This window comes from Vespula vulgaris, chromosome 13, assembly GCF_905475345.1.
Source record: "Vespula vulgaris chromosome 13, iyVesVulg1.1, whole genome shotgun sequence".
NCBI lineage: Eukaryota > Metazoa > Arthropoda > Insecta > Hymenoptera > Vespidae > Vespula > Vespula vulgaris.
The window spans coordinates 3180394-3208323 of record NC_066598.1 but is presented as its reverse complement, the minus strand read 5'-3'; the positions used below and the strand labels follow the sequence as shown (position 1 = coordinate 3208323).

The window sequence follows — 27930 nt, the reverse complement described above, 5'->3', positions numbered from 1 at the left end:
TTAACACGAACACGTGCATCTGCTAGGCAACACTTTGTTCTTATAAAAAGATTTAGATGCAACTTTTCCACGTAGATGATAAAAATTTCTTTGGGGGATTAATGATTAAATTAAATAATGTTTCATTGCATATACGGGTGAAAGAAAAAAGAAAAAGGAAAAAAAAGAGACAAAAAAAAAGAACAAAAAACAAGAAAGAAAAAGAAAAAAAAAGAAAAAAGAAAGAAAATATATAAGAAATACGTAGTTTTTAAATTCGTGGTGTCCTCGAGGGACTTTTGAAGTCACCGTCGAAAAAAAAGAATATTTTTTAATTGTAATTACAAAAATACATACATACATACACAAACAACTTTACTCACTCACTCACTCACTCACTCACTCACTCACTCACTCACTCACGCACGCACGCACGCACGCACCCATACAGATAAAAATAAACACAGACAGACAGAAGCACGACGACAGCACGCCAAAGTTTCCTTTAAATATTTTCTTATTTTTATGTGTACGTGTTATACGGATAAACAACGTTATCCAAATAACAATGAAATAATAGAAACATATTAGGTAAGGAAATGTTTGCAAAATGAAATTGATAAGTGTTTTAGCATTGTATTAAGAAGTGTGTATATACCAAAAGCAATGTGTTATATAATGTCGATATACCTTTAAACAACCTTCCCACTTTCCTACCCTTTCCTCTCTGCCTAACCATTTCCTTTAATCCTTCTTACTTCTTATCTCGTTTTACTCATAATATAAGAAAGGAAAAAAATAATTATAATAATAATAATAATAATAATGATGATGATGATGATGATGATGATGATGATGATGATGATGATGATAATGATGATGATATTAATAATAAAAAATAACTAAAAAAGATAACATTGATAAAGAGCAAAAAAAATAAATAAATAATAAAGAATAAAAAATGTAAGCCTTACATGTAAGTAAAGTGATAACAAACATGCAATTAGTTTCGACGTTCGTCGTGTATACTCGGTGCGTATAGCGCATAAAAAATGGAAATAATTAAAAAGCAAACGAAACAAAACAAGAAATAAAAAATAGAAGATAAGGAAGGAAAAAAAAACAAAACAAAAAATGTTATTATCGACACAAAGTTTCGGTGATGCGTCGTGCCTATTCTTTCACGTCCAGAGACGCGTTTCTCTGTGTATATCTAGCTGTTAAAACGGCAATAAATTTCAAAAATCGCTCCTCTAGATTATATACACCATTATTTTCTCTCTCTCTTTCTCTCTCTCTCTCTCTCTCTTTCTATTTTATATACCGACGCACATTTATGGAGTGAAAAAAAGAAATGAAACAGAACTTTACGAGTGACATTACAACGTTACTTACTAATCGACTCGCACGAAGAACAGAAGAACTGTTGGTAAGTATAAAATGAAAATATTAAAATAAAATAAAAATTAAAGAAAATAAAAAGAAACAATAATACAAAGCGTATCACACCGTACATATTTTTCCTTTTCTTCGTTAAGATGAAACATTCTATATCGTATACGATATAAACGATAGAACGTATTGCTTTTTTTCTTTTTTCTTTACAGTGAAATGAAAAATGATCGACGGACCTTCTCACTTGTCGTATCATTCTCACCTGACGTTTCTTACGTATCTTGAGGAGACTTTTCAAAGAGAAAAAAATACCTTTTCTAAGTATGAAAAATGTTAACTGAGATTGAACGAGGGTTTCGATATCAAAGAAATTTTAATTTTTTATTCCTATTCGTTTTATAATATATTCTCAAAGCGTTAGAGACATAGACGATGCAATAAGGTGTAATAGAACGTTGGGATCGCAGTCGTATCAAAGAGGCGTCAAATTTGACACGTCTCTAAATCTATCATTAGGCGTTACTATAGCTTTACTATAATTTCGTGGCATATGCATACTAGACGTTCGAAAGGAGGATTATGGCAAGTAAATCGTCCAAGTACTTTTCAATAAAGATAGCACGGTTTCTAATGAAAACCGTCGGTTTCTGGTATCCTGAAACGTCTAAAGAAAAATGGATACTCGATGGAATATTATTTTACACGTTGATGGCAGTAACGACGTCTTTGATTATAGTGTCTCTTGATTTTTATTACAGTTGGGGTGATTTTTACGTGAGTAAAAAAAAAAAGTATTATTCATCTAAAAAGATAGAAGAGAGAGAGAGAGAGAGAGAGAGAGAGAGAGAGAGAGAGAGAGAGAGAGAGAGAGCGTTTTTCTTGAATGATCGAACGAACGAAATTTCTGAAGAATATATATACGTTCTTACAGGCGATCACTTACACGGCGTGCAGTATAATGCCGGTGATAATAGTGTTACTTAAAATATCCATATTCATATTACATCGTACAAAAATGATGAACTTAATAAAGTATACTCAGAACAATTTTTGGTATAGGAAATACGACAATTTTGGTGAAAAGATATTAAACGATATCGACAATAAAGGAATACTTTTGATGTGTTCCTTTACGTTCTTTGTTCAAGGAACAGCTGTTACTTATACGTTGACACCTATAATAGGTAAATTTTAAATAATTGATAATTATATATACACATTTACATTACTTTTGAAATCACAATTAAAATCGGTTATCTGAAATTTTAAGTCTTAAGACTCAACATTTATTTATTTCACGTAGAAAATTTAGGTAAAAATGATAGCGATAGGATTCTACCTTTCAAAATATGGATCGACATACCTTACTCAACGAGTCCTTATTTCGAGACGTTATTTATGATTGAGGTAATTTTATCAATTACATTTTCTTTTTTTTTTCTTTTTCTTTTTTTGGATTATATTTTCTTCCTCTTTCCTTTTCTTTCCTTCTGATCTTTTCTCGAATCGTATTGTTGTCGTTGGTGTCGGTTCGTGAACCCTCTGGTTAATTAATTAATAACCACATCGATGTTTCAAATCAATTTTTTTTCCAGAAATACATTTATTTTCGCAGACTCTCGCCCTGATACACACGGCCGTTTGTTTTGCCTGTTTCGATAATTTTTTATGCCTCTTAAACATGCACGCCGCCGGCCAATTCAAAATACTTCAGCACAAGCTCGAGACGATTTTTGACTGGGATATCAAGGTTTCGTTAAAAACGATCATTTCTGTGAATAAGAAGAGATTAAATGATTGCATTAAGAGGCACAATGAATTGATTAATTACGTTGATAAATTGGAGAACATATTTACTCACACGATGATGTGCCAATTGTTAATATCAAGCATAATGCTTTGCGTTGCCGGATTTCAAATGTTCTTGGTAAAAGAAGAGATATTAATTCTGCAAATATTAATAATAATTTTATAATATTAAAATATTAGAAATAATTTCACTATGTTGAACTATTAAAATTAAAAAAAAAAGGAAGTGAAAAAAAAAATTAATTTCTAGTGAACGAAAAATTTTACTATTTAAGATAATCACGTTAACGAATAATAAAAAAATAATAATACTAACAACAATAATAACAACAACAATGAAAACAATAATAATCGATATTTAATTAATTTTCATGATCAAAGTCGCAAGGAACATTGATAAGAAGAATGATATTTATCGCTCACACAAACGGCTGCTTTTTTCAACTTTTTGCAATAACTTTGACGGCAAACGAGCTATTAATTGCCAGTCAAGGGGTGAGCGAGGGCGCGTATGCCGCAAATTGGCCCTTTCTGCCATTAGAAATTTTCGATAACATGGGTACAAGTCTCCTACTGATTATGATCCGAGCCCAGAAACCATGTTGCATAACAGCCGGTGGATTTTTTCCTGTTTCGCTCGAAACATGTATGGCGGTAACAAAAAATTAATATAATAATAATAATAATAATAATTAATAATAGTAACAATAACAAATTCACAAAAATTTATAAAAGCCTGAAAGCTTACGTTCTGTAATTTTCTCTCTCTCTCTCTCTTCTTTCTTTGATGTTATTTTTTTATTTACTTTTATGTTATTTTAGGTTTTGAAGACAGCAGCCTCTTACTTTACGTTATTGAGAAATATCGATGACGAAAAAAGTTGAATTTTTCTATCAGAGAGACGAAAAGAGAGAAAGAACAACGAAAGAAATATACACTGAAATTAATATATACGAAAAAGTTGAATACACTAACGTTACGAATTATTTTAACGTTTCAAGAACTTACGTTTTTATTCTTCTTTGACATATCGTAACAATCATAGTTCCTTACCTTTCATTATATTCCCTTATGTGATTTCAGGTTTCTTCCGTTCTATTCATTCCCTTGTATTTCTTTCTACGAGCCATCCCACGTTACGACCCTCTCATGTTCCCACAACGAGACAAGCTATTATCATTATTCTTTTGATCTATTCCGAGAATCACTCGCTAGTAATTTTTCTTCATGGTCTATAATCCAATATCGACTATCTTCTTATTTCACAATTTCAATCTCGTTGAAACATCCTAATGGTTTATGTATACGCCGTTTAACTTTACACTTTTCCTTATGATTTTCTTTCCATAATTTTTCCGATGCAACGATAATCCGTTCCGTTTATCAATCGTACTTTTACCAAAAAGAAATGTATTGTTATATTCAATGAATTTCTTTTTTCGAACGTTACTCTCTAAAAAAAGAAAAAGAAAAACAAAAAGATATAGAGAACATCGTTAGACATTTTTAAAAGATTCTCTTATACGTATCGTCTTTCGTGTCCTTCTAATCGGTTCGAAAGAAAAGAAAAGAAAAAGAAAAGAAGACCCATCGTTTCTCGAAGTATATTATTACTCGTTCATAAATTAATAATCGTTTCTTTAAGAATAGGAAAGACTTAAAACGATCCAAGTTCTTCAGTATTCGCGTCAGACAGAACGATGAACAAAAAGAAATTTTTCTCGGTTAACGTCGCAAGATTTTTAATGAAACTCATTGGTTTCTGGTCGACGGATACGGTTAACGAGCAACGTTTATTGAATTTACTTTTAAGTTATACCATCATTGCAGTTGCTATAGCTTTGTGGATCGAGGCGTATGATTTTTATGTTAGCCTTGCTGAATTCTACGTGAGTATTATTTTCTTCTTGCTATGTTAATTTTTTCTCTTCTTCTCTCTTTTTTTTTCTTTTTTTCCCACCTCACTTTTCTTTTTTTGGATATGATTTCTTTTTTTTTTTTTTTGGTTTACAGGCACTCACATATACCGCTTGCAGTGCAATGCCGGTGGCAGTAATTCTAATGAAATTAATCATATTTTTACCTAATCGAAAAGACATCGTTAAATTAATTCGATATACCGAGGAATGTTTTTGGTTTAAAGAGTATGACGAGTTCGGTAAAAAGATATTGGATGAGGTTAATAAAAAGGGATCGATTTTGATCTGTTGTTTTACGTTTTGCGTACAGAGCACCATATATGCTTACATGCTCATCCCTCTAATAGGTATACTACTTGTCAAATGATTCGATTAGATTTAAATGTAACTCTTTACACTTGTTTGATACAAGTGATAAATGTCAAGGATGTTTTAACGAAATGTGATACATAAGAAAAAAAAAAAAAGAAGAAAATCCCGAAATAATTTTTTTATATGTCGATCTGCTTTCTTTTTTCTTCTTTTTTTTTGTTTTAACTTAAATTCAAACAACTGTTAATGACTTTAATTAAAAAGTTTCTCGCACCCTACCTTCCAAAAAGAAAGAAAAAAGATTTCTCTTTACAGAAAATATAGGAAAAAATGAGAGCGACAGAATCCTTCCATTCGACGTTTGGTTAGGAGGAGTAGACATACATTTGTCGCCATATTTCGAATGGGCATTTACAATGCAGGTGACGACATTAATATTCAAACATTAACTAATTAGAATAAAAACAATATAATTATTTTTCTAGACGTATGACTTTCGCAGATTATCGCATTGATACATTCAGGACTTTGTTTCTGTTGTTTCGATATCTTTCTATGCTTGTTGAATCTAACGGTGGCTGGACAATTCAAGATTCTCCAACATCGTTTGGAAATTTTATTCGATAATAGCATATTGTATACCAAGAATAACGAATATGTTATCCACGAGGACGACGCTCCTGAAACTTTTCAAGAATTCAAAAGATGCGTCGAACATCATCGTATGCTTATCGATTATGTAGACGAATTGGAAAGGATATTCGCGATGGCTACTTTGTGCCAATTGTTGATGTCCAGCGTTATGTTGTGCGTTGTCGGATTTCAAGTTTTTGTGGTACGTTCTCGAAAAAAAAAAGAAAGAAGAATATATATATATATAAAAAAAAAGAACGAAAAAAAAGAGAAAGAAAAAGGAATTGTAATATCACAATATCACAAATAATTTATCACGTTCGTTAATGACAATTAATTTTCTTCACTTTTAAAGTCCCGTGGTATTGCAACACGTCAGTTTTTATTCGTCTCACATACTTACGGTTGTATCTTTCAATTATTCGTCATAACGTCCGCTGCTAATGAGGTAATCGTCGAAAGTCATGCCGTGGGTGACGCAGCTTACAATGCTAATTGGCAAACAATATCTTACGAGCCTTACAAGAAGATTAAAATGGGAATTATGATGATCATGGCGAGAGCTGATCGACCTTGTTACATTACAGCCGGTGGCTTCTTTCCTGTGTCTCTTCAAACGTTTATGGGGGTAACTAATCTTCTAACGACGACGAAATTAACATTGATTAACCTATTTTCATATAATAAGATTATTAATTCAAGGTATTAAGTACTGCTACATCGTACTTCACGTTATTACGTAAATTTGACGAAGACGAAGAAGGATCGATAAATGATATTTAATTATGACTTCCCATAATCTGTATTCAATAATAAGAAATGACATTATATATTCGTTATTTCAAACACTTTTTTTTTGGGGAAGGGTTCTTAATCTTTGATCACGGAGTACTTACTTACGAGATAAAGATGGCCGCCGATTACGATTAACGATTTCGTCAGATTTACTCACGATGCTTGTGATCTACCGACACGTATATCTTATCGTTTTAATTTCAATCCTTCGCTAAACTGCACTGGTTCCGCATTGATTTAGCACACAGATCCAATCTAGTTTCTATCGTTGTTCGCTCCGATCAACCGTGAGTCATACTGTGACTACTTTCATAGATCAGATCAAATTTTCTGTCTCTGACACGGAAACGCTTGGTCGTATGATCGCGACTCTCGAAAAGTGGACGATTGATCAAAGCCATCATGGCAAACGACGATACCTGTCTATCTCTATGCTTCCTAAATCGTCACCCATCATATTTTTTTGTGTCAGAGAAAATTGGATTTAGCAAAAAAAGAAAAAAGAGAGAGAGAGAGAGAGAGAGAGAGAAAAGAAAAAGAAAAAAAAAACAGGAGCCAAAAATTCAAGAAACGTTCAACATCTTTGATCGGTATGAATTCAAAAAGAATATTATATAGTTCTTGATGGTCGTTCGTAGAAAAACCTATGTTCTTAGAGTGACAGGTATCATTTGATCTTGACGAAAGTTGACAATAGATCAAAGCCAAGTACGCTAGCTAAGGTATTATTACGATAATCGCTTGTCAAGAATCGACGTCAAAAGTTTTTCTATTCTTTCGGATCAAACGAGAAAAGTGTGAAACGTCCCGTCGAATAGTAACATGCGGAATCACGAGAAAAAAGATATTTCGATAATCTTAACAGCTTTTTTCATGAAATTTACGGGCTTTTGGTTAGCCGCCAATTCGAAGGAACAATTTCGAAGACGTTTCGCTTTCTATTATAACACTGGCGCTGTATCCTTCGCCGTTTACGTCGAAATAACAGATTTCATTTATTCCCGTGACAATTTCACCGTGAGTTTTTACATAATTTACAAAACTAGTCACACCATACCGCGATTGTATCTTTTAATGTTATCAATAACCTTGTAGGAGGCAATATATATATTATGCAACACTATGACACTCGTAATGGTATTATCTAAAATGTTAATATTAACCTTGCACCGTACAAAATTTATGTACCTGATAAAATATATGCAAGACCAATTTTGGAATTCTAATTACGAACCCGAGGAAAACGTGATCGTAGAAAAATGTAGAAAACAGTGCACGTACTTTGTTTGTTCGTTTACTTTTTTCGCTTTGGGTACAGTTTTTTGTTACGTATTAACACCAATCATCGGTACGGGGAAATATATTAGAATAATTATTTTTAAAGATGATTAATTAATTTTAATAGTTTTTAGAAAACATTGGTAGAAATGAAACCGATAGGATACTACCATTTACAATGTGGATTGATCTACCTTTCTCCACGTCGCCATATTTTGAGATGATGTTCGTAATACAGGTATTTGAATAACAATTATTTAATTACAATCGTTTTAATATCCTTTGATATTATATTAGAAATTTTCTGTCTTTTATAATCTAGGTATTATCACTTTATGGTGTTGGCATTTGTTATTTTTGTTTCGACAATTTATTATGCATCATGAACATTCATACAGCAGGACAATTTCGTATTTTGCAGCAGCGTCTTGTTAAGATTTATCAAGAAAACGATATCTCTAATTATTATCAAATTGATCATTTACAAAATGTTTATAATAGGTTTAAGGAACTTGTAATACAGCATCAAATGCTCATCAAATATTCCAAGGATTTAAATCACGTCTTTACTTTCATTACACTCGGACAGGTATTAATATTCAGTATACTGATATGTCTTGTCGGCTATGAAATATTTATAGTGAGTAAAAATATTATTAAACGACAAACGTTATCACGAAATTTTCATTATTTTCTAACACAACTCGAATAAGTTTTCTAATCATATTTGTATGAAATTTTTCATTCACGTTAAAGGCAGACGCGGCACCTACACGACGTGCTGTTTTCATATTTTATATAACAGGTACAATGACTCAACTAATGATGTTCACATACAGTTGTAATATATTGGCAGAAGAGAGCATGAATGTCGCTGAGGCAGCATATTCCTCATCATGGACATCTATGCCGATAAATGAAATCAGCAAATTTTTGAAAAAAGGTCTTTTACTGATTATTATCAGAGCTCGAAAACCTTGCAGCCTATCAGCTGGTGGATTCTTCTCCGTATCTTTGGAAACTTATACAGCAGTAAAGTTTACTTTATATACACAATTTGTTAGAGACTAATTAGAAACTAATTTTTCTTTTCTTTTCTTTTTTTGTTTTGTTTTGTTTTCTTATTAAATACGTTTCATTCTCAGGTAATGAGCACCGCAATGTCCTATTTTACATTACTCAGACAACGCAGTTTGGAAGTAATTGGTGTCTGATTGTTATCTACCAAGAGTTAACTCCATGAAAGATCTTCGTTATTAAATTTGTAATAAATGTAATATCGATAAAATATTATAATGTTAAATGATAGTATTAAATAATATAATTATTTGATAAATTATTATTCAATGACTTTTAATTTTTCTCGTTATTGTAATATAAATAAGAAACAATATTCAAATAGTTATCCTCCGATCTACTGTATTACCGACATAATAAAATCAATGAACTGTATTATCGACGGTTAGTGTCTTTAAAAGATTATATTAATAGATAAGATAGAAATCATTTGTATCGTCATATAATACTTAATTATCATTTGTGATAAGAGATTTAATTTAATGGGAATGTATTAATGTTTATAATTTATTTGTACATAATTCCTTATGCGTATAACAAAATATTGAGAATAAAAAATAAAAACAAAAAAGAATAAAAAGAAAAAGAAAAAAATGCAAATTCTAAAAAATTTCATTCATTAATAATAAATATATATATATATATATATATATATATATATATACTCATTATTAATGAATGAAATTTTTTACAATTTGCAATTGTTTCTTTTTTTTTATATTGTATATATATACTTATTATATATATATTTTTTTTATATTATTATATATATCATGTATATATATATATAAAACTTAGTTTTTCCATGTATCCCATACTCCGGTAAAAAATTTACTTCTTCTTACTGAGAGTATCCATCAAAGCTTTGAAAGCTTTTATACTCTCAACACGAATTTCATCGTATTTAACAATTTCAGACTTCATGCGCTTATACCATTTAGTAATATTCGTAAATTTGCTAAGATCATAATCCATCAGCTGCAAAAATAATGATAACGAGATAATAAAGAACGTCTAACAAGTTACAATAAATAAATTATGTTAGATAAAACGAAAGCTTTTTTCTTCTTTACTCTTTCTTTTTTTTTTTTTTACCTCAAAATTAGAAATGGTGGTAGTGATAGAATGATCGGCTATCGTCATATTTTTACCAGCAACATAGTTTTCATTCTCTAAAAATTTATCAAGGAATTCGAGAGCCTTTTCAATCTTCTCGAATTTTGTTAGATCCTTAGGTGCTCCAGCGAAGATCATTGGATACTGTTCGATCAAAGATTTCGCTTACAAATATTATATACATATATATATACATATACATATACATATCATTATAGAATAATTATTAACTTACGTAATAATCAGCAAACGACTGATACAAAACGTTTGCATCGAAAAACAATCTTTGATTAACAACAGCCCGTTTCTTTGCATCTTTTGGATACAATGAATCATTTTTACCATACTGATCGACCAGATATCCCATAATTGCACGACTGTGAGAAACGATTATTCGTTAACATAACATAGCACAACACAACAATACTAATAATACAGAATAATGAAAATACCTTTCCCATAAGTAAAAACCATTGTCATCGATGGTAGGTATAGTATGTTGAGGATTCATCTATCACATTTCAAAATTACATTTGTTGAATATTAAAATGAGAGAAGAAAAAAATAGAAACTTTTGAGATACGATCGATGAATTAAAAAGTTACCTTAAGAAATTCTGGCTTGAGATGTTCACCAACCATTAAATTAGTATCTTTCAAATTCAAGCTCACACCAACAGCAGCTGCCGTTAAACGAACGGCAGAGCATGGTGCACTTCCAACTGCTTGATAAAGATCGACCGGCATTTTCTTTCTCTGTGAATATAAATAATAACGTTTGTAAATAAACCTCTTTTACTAGATATTATTTCTCATTATTTATATATCATAGATACGGTTTTAGATGATTATCACGTCGACGGAACAATTTTATCTGCGGTTAAATATATAATAACATTACTACTTATCTCATTCGAAAAAAAATTCTTATCTCGTAGGTAGTTCTGATAATCATATTTATACGAACTAAACACAATTCATTTTGAAATGTCATAACCTCGTTCATTTATCAAAATCTAAACGAATCTTCTGCATTTAAAGAATCAACATTGTAAATCGAATTAGAAAAAACGATTAATTGGAAGATCGGTAGAAACGTCAACGTGGTTTACCTATTACGAGATAAAAGTCTCCTATATATCGTATTTCCTCGTTATAATACTTTATTAACGCATGCTAGTTCTACTTTCGAAATATTAACTCATTAAGGATCGTTAACACTTTTACACACGTCACTTTTATACAACACGTCCTATGTATTTGCTCAAGGACAAATATGTGGAACGTTCTCTCTCTCTCTCTCTCTCTCTCTCTCTCTCTCTCTATCTATCTCTTCCTTTCTCTTTTGATACATCTCACAATTTTCAAACCTTACGATTTTACGTTGATTTCATCGTCGAGATCGATATAAATTCACATAATTTTCGATAAGAACAATAACGATAGTTCTCAATAATTTTCAAAATGATTATCGAACCAACCTGTATGTTGAATTTTACGTTGATGCGTCGAAGAGGATTACTGTAGTCTTTATGATCGTATGCCGGTTCTCCGAGCTCTCTATATAAACATGACTAATATCTACAGTGCTGCCTCTGTTGTGTTGGGAAGTGTTTCGTTGAGATAGCAGGGAAGGAAGGAATAGGTGGGGATAGGAATAGAGAAACACAGTTATACCGATCATGCTAGTTACTTTTCAAATATGACGATTCACGACGATTCACTGTGGGCGTTGCCATTTGCTCTCTTTTGATAAAGATCATTGCATATAACTTTGTCGAGTCATTGATTTTTATTTTTATCTCCTTCTTTTTTCTTTCTTTTTTTATCGTTATCCCTTTTTATCCGACATGATAATTATACTCGTTCTATATCACATTTGTTTTTTCGTAAAGAAACAGGAAAAATCCAAGAATTTACGTCGATAGATCATTTATTGATCGTTGAGTTAAACAAAAGGCAAATGATCATAAAATAATTTGTTTATTTCTTTTTTTTGTTAAACAACGTTTCTATTTCCTAATCTTCTTAATCTTGTCTCTTTTTATTTTCTTTTTATTACGAATTTCTTCGATTTTTTTTTTTTTTTTCTTTCGATCGATTAAATCGATGAATGATCTTCACGTAATTTTTTTAATATCATATATTTTTATACTTAATAATATTCAAAAACGCGATTCGTAAGTTTTCTATGTTTTATTATTTTATAAATAGTTACAAGATTTCCTTATTGCATCAAGATGATTATTCAGTGATATTTCTGGAATTAATGAAACGTCTGGGTTGCGTCTGATAATTAAAAACTAGTATTAATTACGTTAGAAAATGATTGAATTATTTACTTAATCTCATGAATTCTTTAAAGTATTTAGTATTTTAATTGCGTGCATATGTACGCGTATGTGCGTATATGCGTATGTTACGAAATACATAGTTATCTTAACAAGGATTGCTCCAATAGGAAACTGCCGAGTCGTTCGAGAGTTAAAACATTATTCAGCTCTTTCGCATTAGCCTTCGATAGAAATTTCAAGGACCTTAACTCGATTTATTGCGTTTAATGTATAATCACGGTACAGTCACCGTCAATTATTTCAAATAATCGACGTTTTTTTTTTTTTTAAAGAAATATCTGACCGACATTTTTTTTATGGAACCTTATATCTTTCCCTTTAGGACGATATTTTCAGTTGAATTTGAACGGAACAATTTAATATTCATCGTTGGTGTACGACAAATAGAATCTTCAGGAAAGGTTCAGCAAACAGGTTCTGTTTATAGACAAAACCGGATTGCAGCTGTGTATTTGTAGGAATGTATTTTTTTTTTTTTTTTCGTAATCGACGCTACGTGAAATTGCCGGATCTTATGCAATCGTGTTTCCCTGTGGAAACAAATTGCAATGTGATCCTATCTTTGTAAAACAATAATTTAAAGTGTAAAAATAAATTCTTTCAAAAAAGAAAAAAGAAAAAAAAAGAAGAAGAAACGAAAGATATAAAAAAAAAAAGAAAAAAAAAAAAAGAAAATCATTGCGATAAAGAATTGATAATACGTCTGCAAAAATGATTAACTCGAAGAAAACATTTTAAGTATGTATTGCATTAATGAGATGCTTCGTCTGAAAATTCGTATAATAGATATTTTCTTCATGGTTTGAAATAAATCTCTTACCATATCATTCGTCGATAATGCAGATTACGATAAAATTCTCTTATCCATTGTTGATACATCGTCGGAGATAAGATATACATCTATTTCGTTACCTATAGACTTTCGTTGAAATAATTCTTTTCTTCAACTTCGCTTATATTTTACAAATCTCTGAGAATAGTTCACTTTTTATTTTCTTTCTTTCTTTTTTTTTTTTTTAAACAAATAAACCACACTGAGAATAACTTGAATACTTCAAACAAAAATAGTATCTCACGATTTCTTTCTCACGACACAGTACACGATATGAAACTGTGTGAAAAATCAGATAGAAAAAAAAGAAGGAAAAAAAAAAAAGAAAAGAAAGAAAGAGAGACAACAATAATTGATATTATTTGGGTTACACGATTTGCACAAAGTTCGAAGAAATTACTTGGTAGTTTGAGGTAATACCGATTGATCGTTGGAAAATCATACGTGATTACACGCTGCCCTAAGGCATATTACCGGATAAGTGTCCATCAATCTCTTATAGGGACTGGAAACAGGACTTAGAAGTTAGAATCGACTAGGAAACTCTCTAAGTCTTTGTCTAAGATAATATTATCCCGGATAGAACATGTTAAAGAAAGACAGGTATCTATCGGTGACGATCACGCGTATCTTTATGAAATTTATTGGCTTCTGGTACGTCGAAACTTGGCGGGAACAAATGTTCCTTCATTTAGCCCTTGGCTACGCCATTCTAGCAATTTGCTTTGCAATTGTCGTAGAAGTCGTTGACCTCTATCACTGCTTAGGTGACTTTTACGTAAGTGAAGGTACTTCTTCTCTTTTCCGCTTTTTAATCTTACCCAATCCGATCGACATGATCCAACGTTCGTTCGTTCATAATGCTAAAAACTTGTCGTCAAATTGAACGTATATTTGATATCTCTTCAGGCATTAACTTACAATTTATGTGCTACGATGCTTTTGATCATGATACTCGTGAAATTCGGCAATTTTATATACTATCGTAGTATCGTTTTAAAGCTTATACGTTACGCCGAGGATAACTTTTGGAAGATCAAATACGACGAGATCAATGCTAAGATATTGGAGGAATACGACAAACGTGGTGTCCTCATGACTTTTACTTTTACGTTGATCGTACAATTAGCGAGCTTTAATTACATCATTGCACCTATTTTCGGTGAGTGAACCGTGTTATGATTTTATCCTTAATAATATCTTATTGCGTATAGATTATAACGAAACGGAATAAAATTAATATATAAAGTATAATCAAATGCGAGTTAATCGTCATACCAAAATTATAGAAAATATTGGAAGAAACGAGACCGATCGGGTGTTGCCTTTTAAATTGTGGGTTAATTTACCGATTAAAGTTACGCCTTATTACGAGATAACTTACACGATTCAGGTAAATCGATTTATTATTATTATTATTATTATTATTATTATTAAATAGAGTTAGACAATAAATGAATTTCATACTTGACTTTTCATACTTGACTTTCCATACTTGATTTTTCCAGTCGCTTTCGACGTTTCATTCCGGAATTTGTACATTTTGTTTCGACAATTTCATTTGCACCTTCAACATACACGTAGCGGCACAGTTAAAGATATTAGCGCACAGATTGGAAATGATCTCTGAAAGGTATATCAACTCCATGATGAATGATACGTCAATGCCTATAGAGAAGGCCAGTGAGCTCGCGTTAATAGACTTACGAGATTGCGTGTTGCAACATCGTGAATTAATTTCTTACATTAATGAGATGGAACGTGCGTTTACTGTTATTTTGTTCGGTCAATTGACATTATCAAGTTTGGTTATATGTTTCGGAGGCTTTCAATTTCTTGTAAGTTGTGACATCTTTGAAAATTTATCATCAAAGAAATAATTATCTCAGAAATATTGTCATTTCTAGGCCGCTAAAGTCTTGGTTAGGAAATGCATATTCGCCATTTACTTCGCTGGAAGCCTTTCTCAGCTCCTTATATACACTTGGACGTGCAACGATATAATAGTGCAAAGTTCAGGACTCTCAGAAGCAGTGTATAACTCTCGTTGGTATCTTGTGCCAAACGAGGGAAAAGGGAAAGCGTTAAAATACGGTGTAAGCATGATCATGCTTAGGTCACGTCGGCCCTGTGCCTTGACGGCTGGAGGATTCGCTGTAATGTCCTTGGAAACCTTTACCGGGGTAAGTGCAAAGCGAGATGTATATATATATATATATAGATACATATATAGATAGATAGATAGGTTGAAATCAAGAGAAAATGATGTCACTTGAGAATTCGTGCAAGAGGTATTACAAATTTATATTTATATAATGCAGATACTGAGTTCGTCGATGTCATATTTCACTTTATTAAGACAAATGAGCGAAGAGGAATAGTAATCTTAAGGGATAATGTAAATTTATAAGATTGATGATTAGAATATCTGTGAAAAAAAGGGAAATAAAACGAAAAATAACAACAACAACAACAACAACAACAACAACAACAACAACAATAATAATAATAATAATAATAATAATATAGCTGTAGATCTTTTCAAATGATAAATAAAATATGCTAATAAGTATATTCGTTGATATTCTATTAATAATAATAGCAATGGGTTATAACTAGGAACAATCAAGAGATATTTACTCGTGTTTAATACGTAATGTCTCTATGTTAGATTGGCAGTAAGCATGCAGTAAGCACAAGACAAAGGGTTATGATTGATCAAAGGGGTGTCATACGGTGTCACGATATCGCGTAGAATCTTGCATTATTACGATAATCGCTCTCAGGCGATTCCCATCGAAACTCGGTTATTGCCACTATCGATGATGCTCTCCTATCGAATAATATCATAGTCGATCTCACGTGGGAAAACACGCTTTGATGATCTTGATTATCTTTTCTCTGATATCTGTCAGCTTTTAACTGTGACAATCGATTTATGATATATATATATATATATATATGTGCATGTATGTATGTATATACATCAGAAATTATTCTCTCTATAACTTTATGTCGAACGTTTTCCATACGACATTAAATTTTTATTAACTATCACCATTTTACAATTGTCTGACATTTAACAAAGATATATATTGTTATATCGATCGAAATATTGTCGACAAGTTCGACAGGTTTTCTTTTTTCTCTTTTTCTTTCTCTTTTTATTCGACAACAAAGTAGTTAATCCTTCGGTGCTAATAAATAGAATGAACAAAAGTTAGATGAAAGGCAACAAATGATAAAGAAAATATATCCCCTTGTAGACGCGAAACCATAATAGGATTAAAATTTACTGAGACGTCCTATCAGCCACAAACTTTTTTAATATTTCAAGACCTTCCCCGTTCGCCTTTCGATATCCAGGAGCCGAGCTCTTAATTCTGTCCATCCACTTGGAGACGTTTTTATATCTGAAGACTTCGAAACCAAGCGCCTGGTAACATAGAAAAATAATACGAGATTTTTAATGAAAATAAAAAAGGATTTTCGATCAATCATTTTTCTTTTTTTATCTTATTATCACGATGATATTTCCAATAACCTCTGCAGTAGATACGGACGATGCCAATGTCAAATCGGCGATCGTTAAACTACGACCAACTACGTAATCTTGATCCTCGAGGAATTTCTCCAATAGATCGAAAGAATCTTTCAGCTTTTCGTATTTTTCCTCATCGTAACTCTCAGCATCACCGAACACCACAGGATACTAAAAATCAAAGTTCCTTTAACTTAGTCCCGAACCAACCATCATTTTGTTCCAACTTTTTTTTTTCGCCCTCTCTTTCAACATGGAGCAAAAAAAAGTTTTTAGAAGAATTATATATATATATATATATATATATATATATATATATATATGGATTGAGTACTCAGATTTATTGGAAATGATCTAGAATTTTTTACAAAGGCTATGCCATTATCATGAATATGGACTGCCAATGTGGAACTTAATTACGTTCCACTTTTAATTTTCTTTTTTTTTCTCCCCCTCCCCTCTCTCTCTGTCGAGAAGGTTTTTAGCCCTTCGATCCGATGGAGAAAAAAAAGGAAAAAAAATCGATAATGGAATTTCAAATATTTTCTATCGGACAGTACGTTATTTCTACGTACGAAGTAAGAACTGAGATTTTTGTAAAGTGTCCCAATGTCGAAGTATAATTTTTGATTAACCAAAGCACGTGACACCGGATTTTGCGGATAGAGCCTCTCATTTTTACCATACTGGTCTACCAGATAACACATGATCGCACGACTGAAATTAATTACTAATTAATTTGACAGTTGCCTGTGATATAATGCTTGAATTAATATTAATAGATAATATCAACCTTTCCGAGAGTTTGTAATCACCGTCAACGAGAAAAGGTATTGTCCTTTGAGGATTTATCTGGAAAGCCAATAAAAATTTTAATGGACGATGCTGATGATGATAATAATAATAATAATAATAATAATAATAATAATAATAATATCAAATGAATCCGGATGGAAATTAATTAGATGAATTTTTCGAGTTCCCCATTCTAAAATAAAATTTATATATGTATGTATATATGTATGTATATCGAAATAGAAAATCGATGAGTTGAATTTTATCACGAGCTATCTTCATCGTTCTTAAATAATTCGACTGCAAAATAAACCGTAAATATTCTAATAAATACTATTTAATTACTTACCTCTTCGTATTCCGGTTTGAGTTGTTCGCCAGAGAACAAATCGATTTCCTTTAAATTTAGTGACAAACCGATTGCTTCAGCTGTTAATAAAACAGCTCGACAGGGAGCACTCATTGGTAAATAATACAAATCCAAAGACATACTTCTGTTTGATCAGTATAAAATTAGCGTCAATATTTCGTTCTAATAATATATATATATATATATATATATATATATATATATATATATATATATATAAAAGGCGAATAAATAACAAAGTAGAGAAGATAGGAGATAGGTAAACAGAGTGTCGTTAATTAGTCTGCATAAATTAACACGGTATAATTGACTAATTTTTTAAAATTAGCCGATAAAGAAGACCATGGTTATTTTTATACGATAATAATTTACCGCACAGAATAAATATGTTACATTAATTTATTATTCATATAAATTCGTTTAATCATAATTAACGAATATCTATTACTACCGTAAGAAATTCTTTGGGATTGCGGCTAAATATAATAAATAAATATTACGATTAATCAAAACAACGGAATGAAAATTATTTTAAATTTATATTCGAATGCCGATTCATCACGGTCAAAAATGTATATCATAAAATATCGGCACGTGTCTTCCGCAAAATTGAATAAATGGAAACACATTTGTATATATATATATATATATATATATATATATATATATATATATATATACATACATACACACACATATACATATATATATGTGTGTATATATGTATATACACTAATGCATATAGAGACTATAGTCAGTATTAACGACGGATCGATGCCTCCTGATAAACTATTCAGACTCGTATTAGCATGAAACCAAGCTGGATGGATCGATGCTCCTGCGTTTATGTGGCTTCGTGCTAACCAAACGTTCGAGTATAAAATGTCAAAATTTTCAATGATTTATCGAATTCACTCTCCCAAATCTCGCTTAATTTTCTTCCCGTTATTACAAACGAGAAAAGAAATATACAGACAATAATTATATTATTACCAATTATATTACGTCTCTTTATAAAGATCTCGACGTTAATAAAGCACGTTTCGCGTCAAGTTATTATAATATTGACAATCTTCTTAATCATGTTTCTTCTCGTTATTAAACAAACGATACTAAATAAATTTACGAAATTCTGTCGCGTATTCGTTAAAAATTGAAACAAAACTTACAACTCCTTTTTGGTTAGAAATAGTAATGAACATCATGAAACATATAATAATAATATAAGAAATAATATATTTGTTAATAAAGAAACGATAGAGTTTTAATATCAACAAACATAATGTTTTAATAAATTATGATATTGGACGTGTGTTTACTTACTAAAATCGTAGAGGAAGTCTCTCAAATACTTTCAAGTTCTTAGTTTTTTTCTTTTTTCTTTTTTTTCGAAGAGAAACAAAGAAAGAAATAAAGAAAGAAAATGTAAAAGAAAATTAATGTTTTTGGATAAAAGACGAAATTAGGGTAAGTACTCGTCGCCGTCGAGCAGGAATATTACTGGGCGAACTGAAGGCAGTCACTATCTGAAAGTCAATACACGAAGATACATAACATAACTACTACAATGCGAGAGTATATTGACTTACAGACAGTTATATCTACATAGAGTCTTATTATAAGTATGCGTATTCTAGTAACCCTTTCTATAGTATTAAACCATGATGAAATTCCCAAAAGGGAATTCGCTTTTATATCTTTAGTTATTGATATAATTTTGACAAATTTTATTTTATTAATATCATGATCGATTCGAATATCCTCTTCTCATTGAAATTAATTGAAATTTCGTTGTACCAAAAGGGAAATTCAAATGTAGGCAAATGAAATGGTATTTATTATTTTTGTTTCGCGATAAGGGATGATGGTATTCGAGGATGATCGACGAATGTTAAGTAGGAGATTAAAATTTTTCAGAAAATTATTATCGATCGTATTATTAACGAATCGTACGATTAACTTTGAATATAATTAGAAATAATGAGAAATATAAGTAATAGATATAATATCATCGAGTTACGTTCGGTCAAAGATACATCTATCTTTTAAATCGTAAACAAGTTAAATAGACTATAGTATAATTTTGATCAATGAGAGTGATGGTAATAACTGGTGTCTAATTAGTCGTATCAACAGGCTACTTGTTTTACCCTTTCCACAAATAAAAGCCATTGTCATTTAGAATGGGGTATTGTATACTGTGGATTCATTCGAAGATCAAAAGATATGTTCGTTTAATTAAGCTAATGGTACACCTTGTTCCACCATAATTTATAATACAGTGGAAATCTTTACGGGGATCGTTTTTTCTTCTATAGTTAATAATAATAATAATAATAATAATAATAATAATAATAATAATAATAATAATAATAATAATAATACATATGTATATATCTATATTTATACAACTCTTTAACTTTCTCAGAGATAGCATAATGTTTGTATTGGTAAAAGCTTTTTTCCAAATGAAATAATCTCGTCCTAACACATACACACGCGCGCGCGAACTACCAATTTCTTTATAAACTTTTCTGTTTCTCTCGCATATTTGCATAAGGCGAATAATCAACGGTAGAGTTTAATTAAATGTCAAAAAGTATATATATATATATATATATTCGTTAAAATTATACGGTAATAATTATCGTAAAAGATTGCTTAAAGAAACTTGAATGGTTCTTAAGTAATAAAATTGTAAAAAAAAAAAAAAATAAAAAAAAAGTACACATCAATTATAGTTGCAATTATAAGAACAACATACGATACGATTAACAATCGTTCTAATTATTCGAAGAAGAAGAAGAAGAAGAAAAAGATTTTTCTTAATTTATCTTTAAGACCCGCCAAGTTAACGTCGAGCATTCAATTTCTCAAAAATATAACTTCGTTCGTTTTAACATTATATCGAATTCTTATTAATTGACTTCGATATCTATTGGTTTTCAGGGTATACATATATCCTCTCGTATAAACGAAAAATCTTCTGCTGAGTCATTGGATGCATTGGCAGGTGTTTAGAAAAAATATCGCGTGTCATTTCTCTCTTATATAGGATGACACAATACTCGGTCTGACTTTCTTCTTCTTCTTTCTAACACACACACACACACACACACACATACACACACATCATATATATATATATATATATAACAAATGTTAGAGATGACTTCGCAGGATCGCCGCAAGCGAGCGTAGAAATAAAAAATGGCGTTTCAAATTTCTTCCACGTTCGTTTCACGTGGAAACGAAATATACGAAGTAAGCATATATCTTTCGTATATTATTAATTTTTATATATATATATATATATATATATATATATATATACATACATACATACATACATATGTATATATATAGATAGATAGATAGATAGATAGATAGATAGATAGATAGATAGATACAAAGTGTCGTTGGAGATTATGATTGAAACGGTACATAGATATTCAATGAACATAATATTCGTCAGGTGCAACACGTTGAAAGGACTCGTACCTTGCGCACGAGTAATAGTTTATCGATTGACACGCTCCTACCTTTTTCTTTTTTGTTATTATCTTACGAAGCCCTATGAAAAATAGCTGAAAGAAAGGTGGCGAGGAATCACTTTGCATAGACACGACGATCGATAACGAGTTTAAAAACTGGTATGACCCACTTTTCCTTTGGTTCTTGCAAATGATCCCTTCGGGTTCGAATACGCCCACGGGACAACGTCGTTGTCTGTGAATCGAGAAGAAGTTTTCTAAAGCTAGGGAGTCCTTTAGGATAGCGAACCATTTTATACGCTCGACTTACTTGACCGCGCGTGTTTCTAACGACTGTGTGTGTGTACCTATATGCGTATGTGTGTTTGTTAGAAACGGAGAAAGAGAGAGAGAGAGAAAGAGATACAAACAGATAGAAAGAGAAAAAGAGAGAGAGAGAGAGAGAGAGAGAGAGAGAGAGAAAGGAAAGATAGTACTCTGCTTGTAAAAACGTTAGGTGAGTGCACGGAAAAAAAGAAAAGAGAAAAAAAATAGTAGAAGAAGAAGAAGAAGAAGAAGAAAAAACACACAAAAGGAAGCTCGAGTTTAAGTGCAGCAAATTCGTGCTCTAGCGTTAATTATCTAGCAGTTGAATCCTTTTCGATTACCTTCGGTATTTAACCTTTTAGAACGGTAAATTGATTTCGTTTCTTATTATTTTCAAGAGTTTAAAGCTCCAAAGTACACACTCATTCTCTCACTCTCTCTCTCTTTCTCCGCTTGTACCATTGGTATATTTAACGATAGACAAATCTCGGATTTTTAATTAAAAATTCGAGTATGGATGATCTTACGAAAGAGAGAAAAAGAAATGAGAAAGAGAAAAAAAAATCGCAAGAGCGATTGACTTCAACCCTTTGTTAAAAAAAAAAAAAGAAAGAAAGAAAGAAAGAAAGAAAGAAAGAAAGAAAAGGGTAGATTTTTGCAAGACTCGTTATTAAGAAGATTTCTTCCCTTCCTTCTTTTATATCCGTGGAAATCGTAAGCTGATCCAAACGAGAAAAAGATTACAATTAGATCTTTTTTTAGCGTTTTCATGCTCGTCACAAGTTTTACGTCCGGTGAAACGCGCAAGTTGTACGATCTTATTACTTCTGAAGGATGAACAGGATCTCGTAGAAAAGGAAGGAAGGAAGGAAGGAAGGAAGGAAGGAAGGAAGGAAGGAAGGAAGGAAGGAATGGAATGGAATGGAATGGAATGGTTGGCTCCTCCTTGCCCGAAGTAGAAACGGGGATTTTCGAGCGGTCGGAAACGAATTTCTGCTTCGTCATCCAGCAAGAAGACCAGCAGAGTTCGAGTGTTGCCGACTGTTACGCAATTGCTTCGGTCTCTGTCTGAACGAACGATAATTATATTTCTTAGGGAGGGAGAAACAAAAAGAAAGAAAGAAAAAAAAAAGAGAAAAGAAAAAAAGATAAATAGTTAAGGTTATATCCAACGGATCTTATCGAAAGATACGAAATAAAATTTAAACGTCTACCCTTAAACGATACCAAACGATGTATTCGATGATATCGATTGTTTTAACTTTATAAATATCGTTAGTTTCGACGTGCTTTCGATCGAAGTATATTTCTTTTTTTCCATGCCTATTTTATCCATGTATCTTCTCTTTCTCTGCTCCTCCTTCTCCTCCTTCAGCAACGTGCTCATTGCACGGATATACCGAGTTGATCTCGTCTACTGTAATTGGCATAGCAATCGAAAATAATTGAACTTTCGGAATCGTTTTTTCACGAAAATTGAGATGGAATGAGGAGAAATGGAAGAGAAGATATAATGGATCGTGTAAAGGCAAGTATTGGTCCCTTCGTTCGTTCGTTATCGAACGCGCGCGTGATTAAAAAAAGAAAAGGAAGAAAGAAAAACGAAAGAAAGAAAGAAAGAAAGAAAGAAAGAAAAAGGACGACGATCACGACCGACTAAATTCGAAATTCGATTCTCTTCGTTCTTTTCGTGAAATTATTACAGGTTGACGATCGTCTAAAGTAACCCAAGTAAATTCTATTATAAACTTTTCGCACGGTTTATAATCTAGTACCACGTTTATCTATCCGCGTGGAATAATCCGCGCGTTATTTGTACGTTTTAACGCCGTCAACGGAATCGTCCTGCTTCTCCTCTTCTTGTTCTTGTTCTTCTTGTTCTTCTTCTTCTTCTATTCTATTCCTCTAGCAACTCCCAAAGCAGCTTTCTCTCTTCTATTCTACGTTCATTCGTTTACAGTAAATAGATTTTACGTAACGCGATGCTTTTCAAGCATCTCATCGAGAGTCCAGCAACATACTCCGCATACAAGTTCTCGTTTTCGTTTAAATCGAGACACAAAATACACACTATGTAATATATTTCATCTCGCTAAATGTATTATCAAGGAATAAAGAGAAAAATGATGTAATTCACGTTTAGAGGATTACGTTATCAAGTAAGTAAATTGTACGTCCAAGGGTAAAGGTGAAACGTTAATGAAAAATAATCACGTTGGACACGATAACACGAGAGAATTTATATTTCACTTATGCAAATATAATACTTATTATCTTACTAGTGACTTTACTAAGGGAGATATTAATACATACGTATACTACGATAAATATATTTAATTAAAAGAGGATTCAACGAACCTGAATATTTCTATTACGAGATGGATCGATGTGAACGCTTCGACGTCGAACTAAAGACTAACCACCAAGATGACCTAAAAGTTCTCGGAATTTATATAAGTCGGAGATAACTTTGTGTTGTTTAGAAACAGAGCACAGAAGGTAAACATTAGGTTAATACCATCCGTAAAGAGAAAAAGTTTACATTGTTTTTTTTTTGTCCGATAGTCGGATGGTTCTTGACGAGTTTACGTTGTGTTTACTTTGTGTTTACTTTGTGTTTACGTTCCGTTTACGTTTTCATTTAACGTCGAACTTTCGATAAGAAGATTTTCATCTTCGTTTTTAGATTAAAAGAAAAGAAAGGAAAAAGCGAAAAAAAGAAACACAACATCAACGTGCTCGGTGAACCGTGTAATTCCTTTAAATCTTTACGTCCTTACTCGACATGTAAGAAAACACGTGTCAGCTGCTTGTTTCTTTCTATTTTTGTTTCTTTGTTTTTTCTTTTTTCTCTTTTTTTTTCATTGCTTCGTCGAAATACAACACATATCTAAAAACGACCTACGTTACAGGCGAAATATTAAAAATTATTTTCCGAATGAGATCTCAACGAAATTTGTAATTTGCAATTCTACAAAAAAAATTGTCCTCCCCCTCTCCCCGGGTCTCATATTAAATAAAAATCATATTACGGTTACAATTATCTTTCGAGATATTATAACTCTAGTTGAAAATATTCCTCAGTCCATAGTAACCAACGATATACAATATAAAACTGGAAATGTTCAGAAACGGAATTTAGGGACCTTAAAACGTTCCGCACGCGGTCTCCGCAACGAGAAACGCCGCGCGTTTCAATGGCAAGGAGAAACGATGCGTGAAGTTTATACAAGCACTGAGCTTTTATTAAAAAAGTTTGCTCTTTCGATAGTTCCCCTTTCTGTCTATCTCTCCTTTTCTCTCTCTCTCTCTCTCTCTCTCACTCTCTTCCTCTCTCCTTCTCTCTTTCTCTAACTTTTTCTTTATGATACGCGACAACTAAATGTACGAGGACGAGGAATTATGTTTAATTTCGATTGGCAAATAAACTTAATATTTACGTCTGCTTAACTATTTCACTGAATTAAACTACTTTGCCAAATTAGCGCGATAACCTTCGTTGAACACTTTATTTCCAGCTGCATGAATCTCCTCGAAACCAAATTTTTCCATTGCGGTTTTGCATCGATCGTACCAAGCAGTCAAATTATCGTAACGACCAATATCGAATTCAAAATTCTATGACAAACAATATTGATAAGATAAACGAGTAAAATCACATTTCGCAAATCGTATGTATGTGCGTACGCGCGTGTGATATGACATAGATAAAAATAATCTATGAAATAATCGTACGAACGATTAACGAAGAATTTCATAGAAAACGAAGAAAATATTGATTATAACAAACCTGTAAGAAAACGATACTCGTCGATATGCTAAAATCGGCAATGGTTAAATTTTCTCCGGCAACGAAATCATTGCCATCTAAATATGTATTTAATATCTCGCAAGATCTTTCCACTTTTTGCAAAATGTTCTCATCGATCGTATCCGTTATCCCAAGGAATATAGGAGACTAAAATGAAACAATTTAGATTACTCTCGAAATTGAATTACGAATAAAAAGAAAAAAAAGAATAAATAAAGAAGCAAAAAGAACATGCACGAAACTTACATAACATTTGATAATGTTCTCGTACAATGTACCGATATCAAAGTATAACCTCTGATCTACGATACCACGTTTTTTAGGATCCTTCGGATAAAGCGTATCGTCTTTGGCATATTTTTCAACAAGATACTGCATTATTACTCGACTAAAGTTTATCAATGATTGGTTAATAACGTATTGAATAATTTTCATTTGTAATATATAACGTACACTTGCCTTTCCCATAAAACGATATTATTGTCGTCGATAGTCGGTATAGTATGCTGCGGATTTATCTGAAAAGGATTTATTATTTCCGATGAAATCCAAGAGATTTTTTTCCTTTTTTTTCTTTCTTTCTCTCTCTCTCTCTCTCTCTCTCTCTTTCTCTCTTTATTTTTTTCTCTCGAAAAGAATAAAAAGAGAAAATTTATTACATCGAACGAGAATGGAACCTTTAAAAATTCTGCCTTCATTTGTTCACCCTTCATTGGATTGATCGATATCAAGTTGAAGTGCACACCTATCGCTTTGCCGAGCAATAAAATCATTCGGCAAGGTGGACTCAGAGGAAAGTAATAAAAATCAATTGGCATCTTGCCGTTTCACTAGAAAAAGAATCCCTTTTCCTTCTTTCTTCCTCGTTTCACACTATTCTCGTTCTTTAACTTATACCGAAACGTTTTTCACTTTCCCCATTGGCCACCGTGAGCAAACGAGATTTTTATACTTCAGGTGTTAACTTAAGACAAACTTTTGAATCTGGAAAAAGGTAAGAAATGGAAACCGCATACGAATTCTTGTCGCGTTTGTACCTTGTGATCCGAGTTTCAACTGAACGAGTTGTCGAGCTCAGGAAGACAAAAGTCGATGGAATTTTATACACCGGAAGGTTTCCAGGACTTTTTCTATCTGGAATGAAGTCTTCAGAAGATTTCTACACTCGAATGGAAATCTTTATTCCCAGAGGGAGAAATAATTTAACTGACCGGAAAGAAAAAAAAAAAATATATAGATAAAACAGATAGATTTTTTGCGAGAAGAATACGATACTACTTATCGATTTCCGTATAGATTAATGAATTCATTGATCATCGTCCGATCATTGTCCATTGCTCGTCCTCTTCCCCTACCTTGATTTCCTACTCGTGTTCTAACTCGATTGATCGATTGATCGTATCACTGATACTCGAAATACGACGTAGATGCCTCTTCAATTAATCGATTTATTATCGACACGAAGGGACGCGTCAAAGTATCATCGAGCGATACCTCTGATACTAGAGCAGGTTTAATTCAAGGGTGAGAGAACACGTGTACGATTCGACGCACGACGAACTAAGAATGATCGAAAGTTATGTAGCTTAGGTTCATAGAATAGTTTCTTATAGATGGGACGTTTCCATGACGTGATAATACCAAACAACGAAACAAAGACCTTGATATTATTTTTTTTTCTTTTCTTTCTTTACCTCCTTTACTCATTTCATTACTATATAATACGATCTCTAAACGTTCTTTTACTTATACTTTCTAAAGAAAGAATATCTTCATTCCTCTTTTCCTTTTTTTTTCTGTGTTTCTTTTTCTTTTTTTTTTCAGAACGTTACATCAAGCAAACAGCTGACCTTTCATACAGGATTTGCTCTAGTCAAAGGGTCGCGTTATGCTAATCATCTAAAAATTACATTTGACCCTGTTCAAAGTCTCCAACGTCAGCTGATAGTCCCTTCAAAGAAGAACTCGGTGTATTTTTGTTATTTCGGTGAATATCGCATACATAATTTCGACGCAGCACTTTACGCGGTAACGGCGAGACGCGCAAATTATTCAAATGAAAACCTTTTGCGGTAGTCGAATGAAACGAAGACGTTAATTTCATGGGGCGTATT

General features: G+C 32.0%; 5 protein-coding genes across 5 annotated transcripts; 3 read left to right on the top strand and 2 right to left on the bottom strand.

Annotated features, from left to right (window-relative positions):
• Positions 1-454: 454 nt before the first annotated feature.
• On the top strand, positions 455-9536 carry LOC127068538 (uncharacterized). The gene is made up of 15 exons (XM_051004820.1): positions 455-1408; positions 1587-2148; positions 2306-2558; positions 2678-2781; positions 2990-3301; positions 3565-3837; positions 4006-4063; positions 5015-5073; positions 5198-5362; positions 5909-6250; positions 6404-6750; positions 8269-8359; positions 8444-8761; positions 8860-9153; positions 9267-9536. The coding sequence occupies exons 2-15, from the start codon at positions 1954-1956 to the stop codon at positions 9333-9335; spliced, it is 2880 nt and encodes a 959-aa protein (XP_050860777.1). The 5' UTR covers positions 455-1408; positions 1587-1953; the 3' UTR covers positions 9336-9536.
• Positions 4421-5509, top strand: LOC127068337 (uncharacterized). The gene is made up of 2 exons (XM_051004371.1): positions 4421-5073; positions 5198-5509. Exons 1-2 carry the CDS (start codon positions 4885-4887, stop codon positions 5468-5470), a joined length of 462 nt encoding a protein of 153 aa, XP_050860328.1. The 5' UTR covers positions 4421-4884; the 3' UTR covers positions 5471-5509.
• A 155-nt stretch (positions 9537-9691) lies between the features above and the next one.
• Positions 9692-18329, bottom strand: LOC127068537 (uncharacterized). The gene is made up of 10 exons (XM_051004819.1): positions 18185-18329; positions 17834-17892; positions 17616-17757; positions 17044-17211; positions 16795-16935; positions 10920-11069; positions 10767-10825; positions 10550-10691; positions 10294-10458; positions 9692-10176 (listed from the first exon to the last, which is right to left on the bottom strand). Exons 1-10 carry the CDS (start codon positions 18323-18325, stop codon positions 10030-10032), a joined length of 1314 nt encoding a protein of 437 aa, XP_050860776.1. The 5' UTR covers positions 18326-18329; the 3' UTR covers positions 9692-10029.
• Positions 14047-15955, top strand: LOC127068329 (odorant receptor 13a-like). The gene is made up of 6 exons (XM_051004363.1): positions 14047-14277; positions 14409-14661; positions 14789-14892; positions 15008-15337; positions 15407-15682; positions 15821-15955. Exons 1-6 carry the CDS (start codon positions 14086-14088, stop codon positions 15878-15880), a joined length of 1215 nt encoding a protein of 404 aa, XP_050860320.1. The 5' UTR covers positions 14047-14085; the 3' UTR covers positions 15881-15955.
• Positions 18330-22673: 4344 nt separating the features above from the next.
• On the bottom strand, positions 22674-27629 carry LOC127068335 (glutathione S-transferase D1-like). The gene is made up of 6 exons (XM_051004369.1): positions 27172-27629; positions 26494-27022; positions 26276-26334; positions 26063-26204; positions 25796-25963; positions 22674-25623 (listed from the first exon to the last, which is right to left on the bottom strand). The coding sequence occupies exons 2-6, from the start codon at positions 26632-26634 to the stop codon at positions 25474-25476; spliced, it is 660 nt and encodes a 219-aa protein (XP_050860326.1). The 5' UTR covers positions 26635-27022; positions 27172-27629; the 3' UTR covers positions 22674-25473.
• Positions 27630-27930: the final 301 nt, after the last annotated feature.

What these genes read in the sequence shown, in the direction of transcription:
- LOC127068538 (XM_051004820.1), top strand. Translation starts at nt 1,954, where the DNA reads ATGGCAAGTAAATCGTCCAAGTACTTTTCAATAAAGATAGCACGGTTT. An exon ending in AGATGATGTTCGTAATACAG is followed by an intron (nt 8,360 to 8,443) that starts GTATTTGAATAA and finishes TTTATAATCTAG; the next exon opens with GTATTATCACTTTATGGTGT. An exon ending in TCGGCTATGAAATATTTATA is followed by an intron (nt 8,762 to 8,859) that starts GTGAGTAAAAAT and finishes TTTGTATGAAAT; the next exon opens with TTTTCATTCACGTTAAAGGC.
- LOC127068337 (XM_051004371.1), top strand. Translation starts at nt 4,885, where the DNA reads ATGAACAAAAAGAAATTTTTCTCGGTTAACGTCGCAAGATTTTTAATG. An exon ending in TTAGCCTTGCTGAATTCTAC is followed by an intron (nt 5,074 to 5,197) that starts GTGAGTATTATT and finishes TTTGGTTTACAG; the next exon opens with GCACTCACATATACCGCTTG.
- LOC127068329 (XM_051004363.1), top strand. Translation starts at nt 14,086, where the DNA reads ATGTTAAAGAAAGACAGGTATCTATCGGTGACGATCACGCGTATCTTT. An exon ending in AGATAACTTACACGATTCAG is followed by an intron (nt 14,893 to 15,007) that starts GTAAATCGATTT and finishes TGATTTTTCCAG; the next exon opens with TCGCTTTCGACGTTTCATTC. An exon ending in CCTTGGAAACCTTTACCGGG is followed by an intron (nt 15,683 to 15,820) that starts GTAAGTGCAAAG and finishes TATATAATGCAG; the next exon opens with ATACTGAGTTCGTCGATGTC.
- LOC127068537 (XM_051004819.1), bottom strand. Translation starts at nt 18,325, where the DNA reads ATGTCTTTGGATTTGTATTATTTACCAATGAGTGCTCCCTGTCGAGCT. An exon ending in GATTACAAACTCTCGGAAAG is followed by an intron (nt 17,758 to 17,833) that starts GTTGATATTATC and finishes AATTAATTTCAG; the next exon opens with TCGTGCGATCATGTGTTATC. An exon ending in TCAAGCCAGAATTTCTTAAG is followed by an intron (nt 10,826 to 10,919) that starts GTAACTTTTTAA and finishes GAAATGTGATAG; the next exon opens with ATGAATCCTCAACATACTAT.
- LOC127068335 (XM_051004369.1), bottom strand. Translation starts at nt 26,634, where the DNA reads ATGCCAATTGATTTTTATTACTTTCCTCTGAGTCCACCTTGCCGAATG. An exon ending in TGAAGGCAGAATTTTTAAAG is followed by an intron (nt 26,335 to 26,493) that starts GTTCCATTCTCG and finishes AATCCTTTTCAG; the next exon opens with ATAAATCCGCAGCATACTAT. An exon ending in AATATCGTTTTATGGGAAAG is followed by an intron (nt 26,205 to 26,275) that starts GCAAGTGTACGT and finishes GATAAACTTTAG; the next exon opens with TCGAGTAATAATGCAGTATC.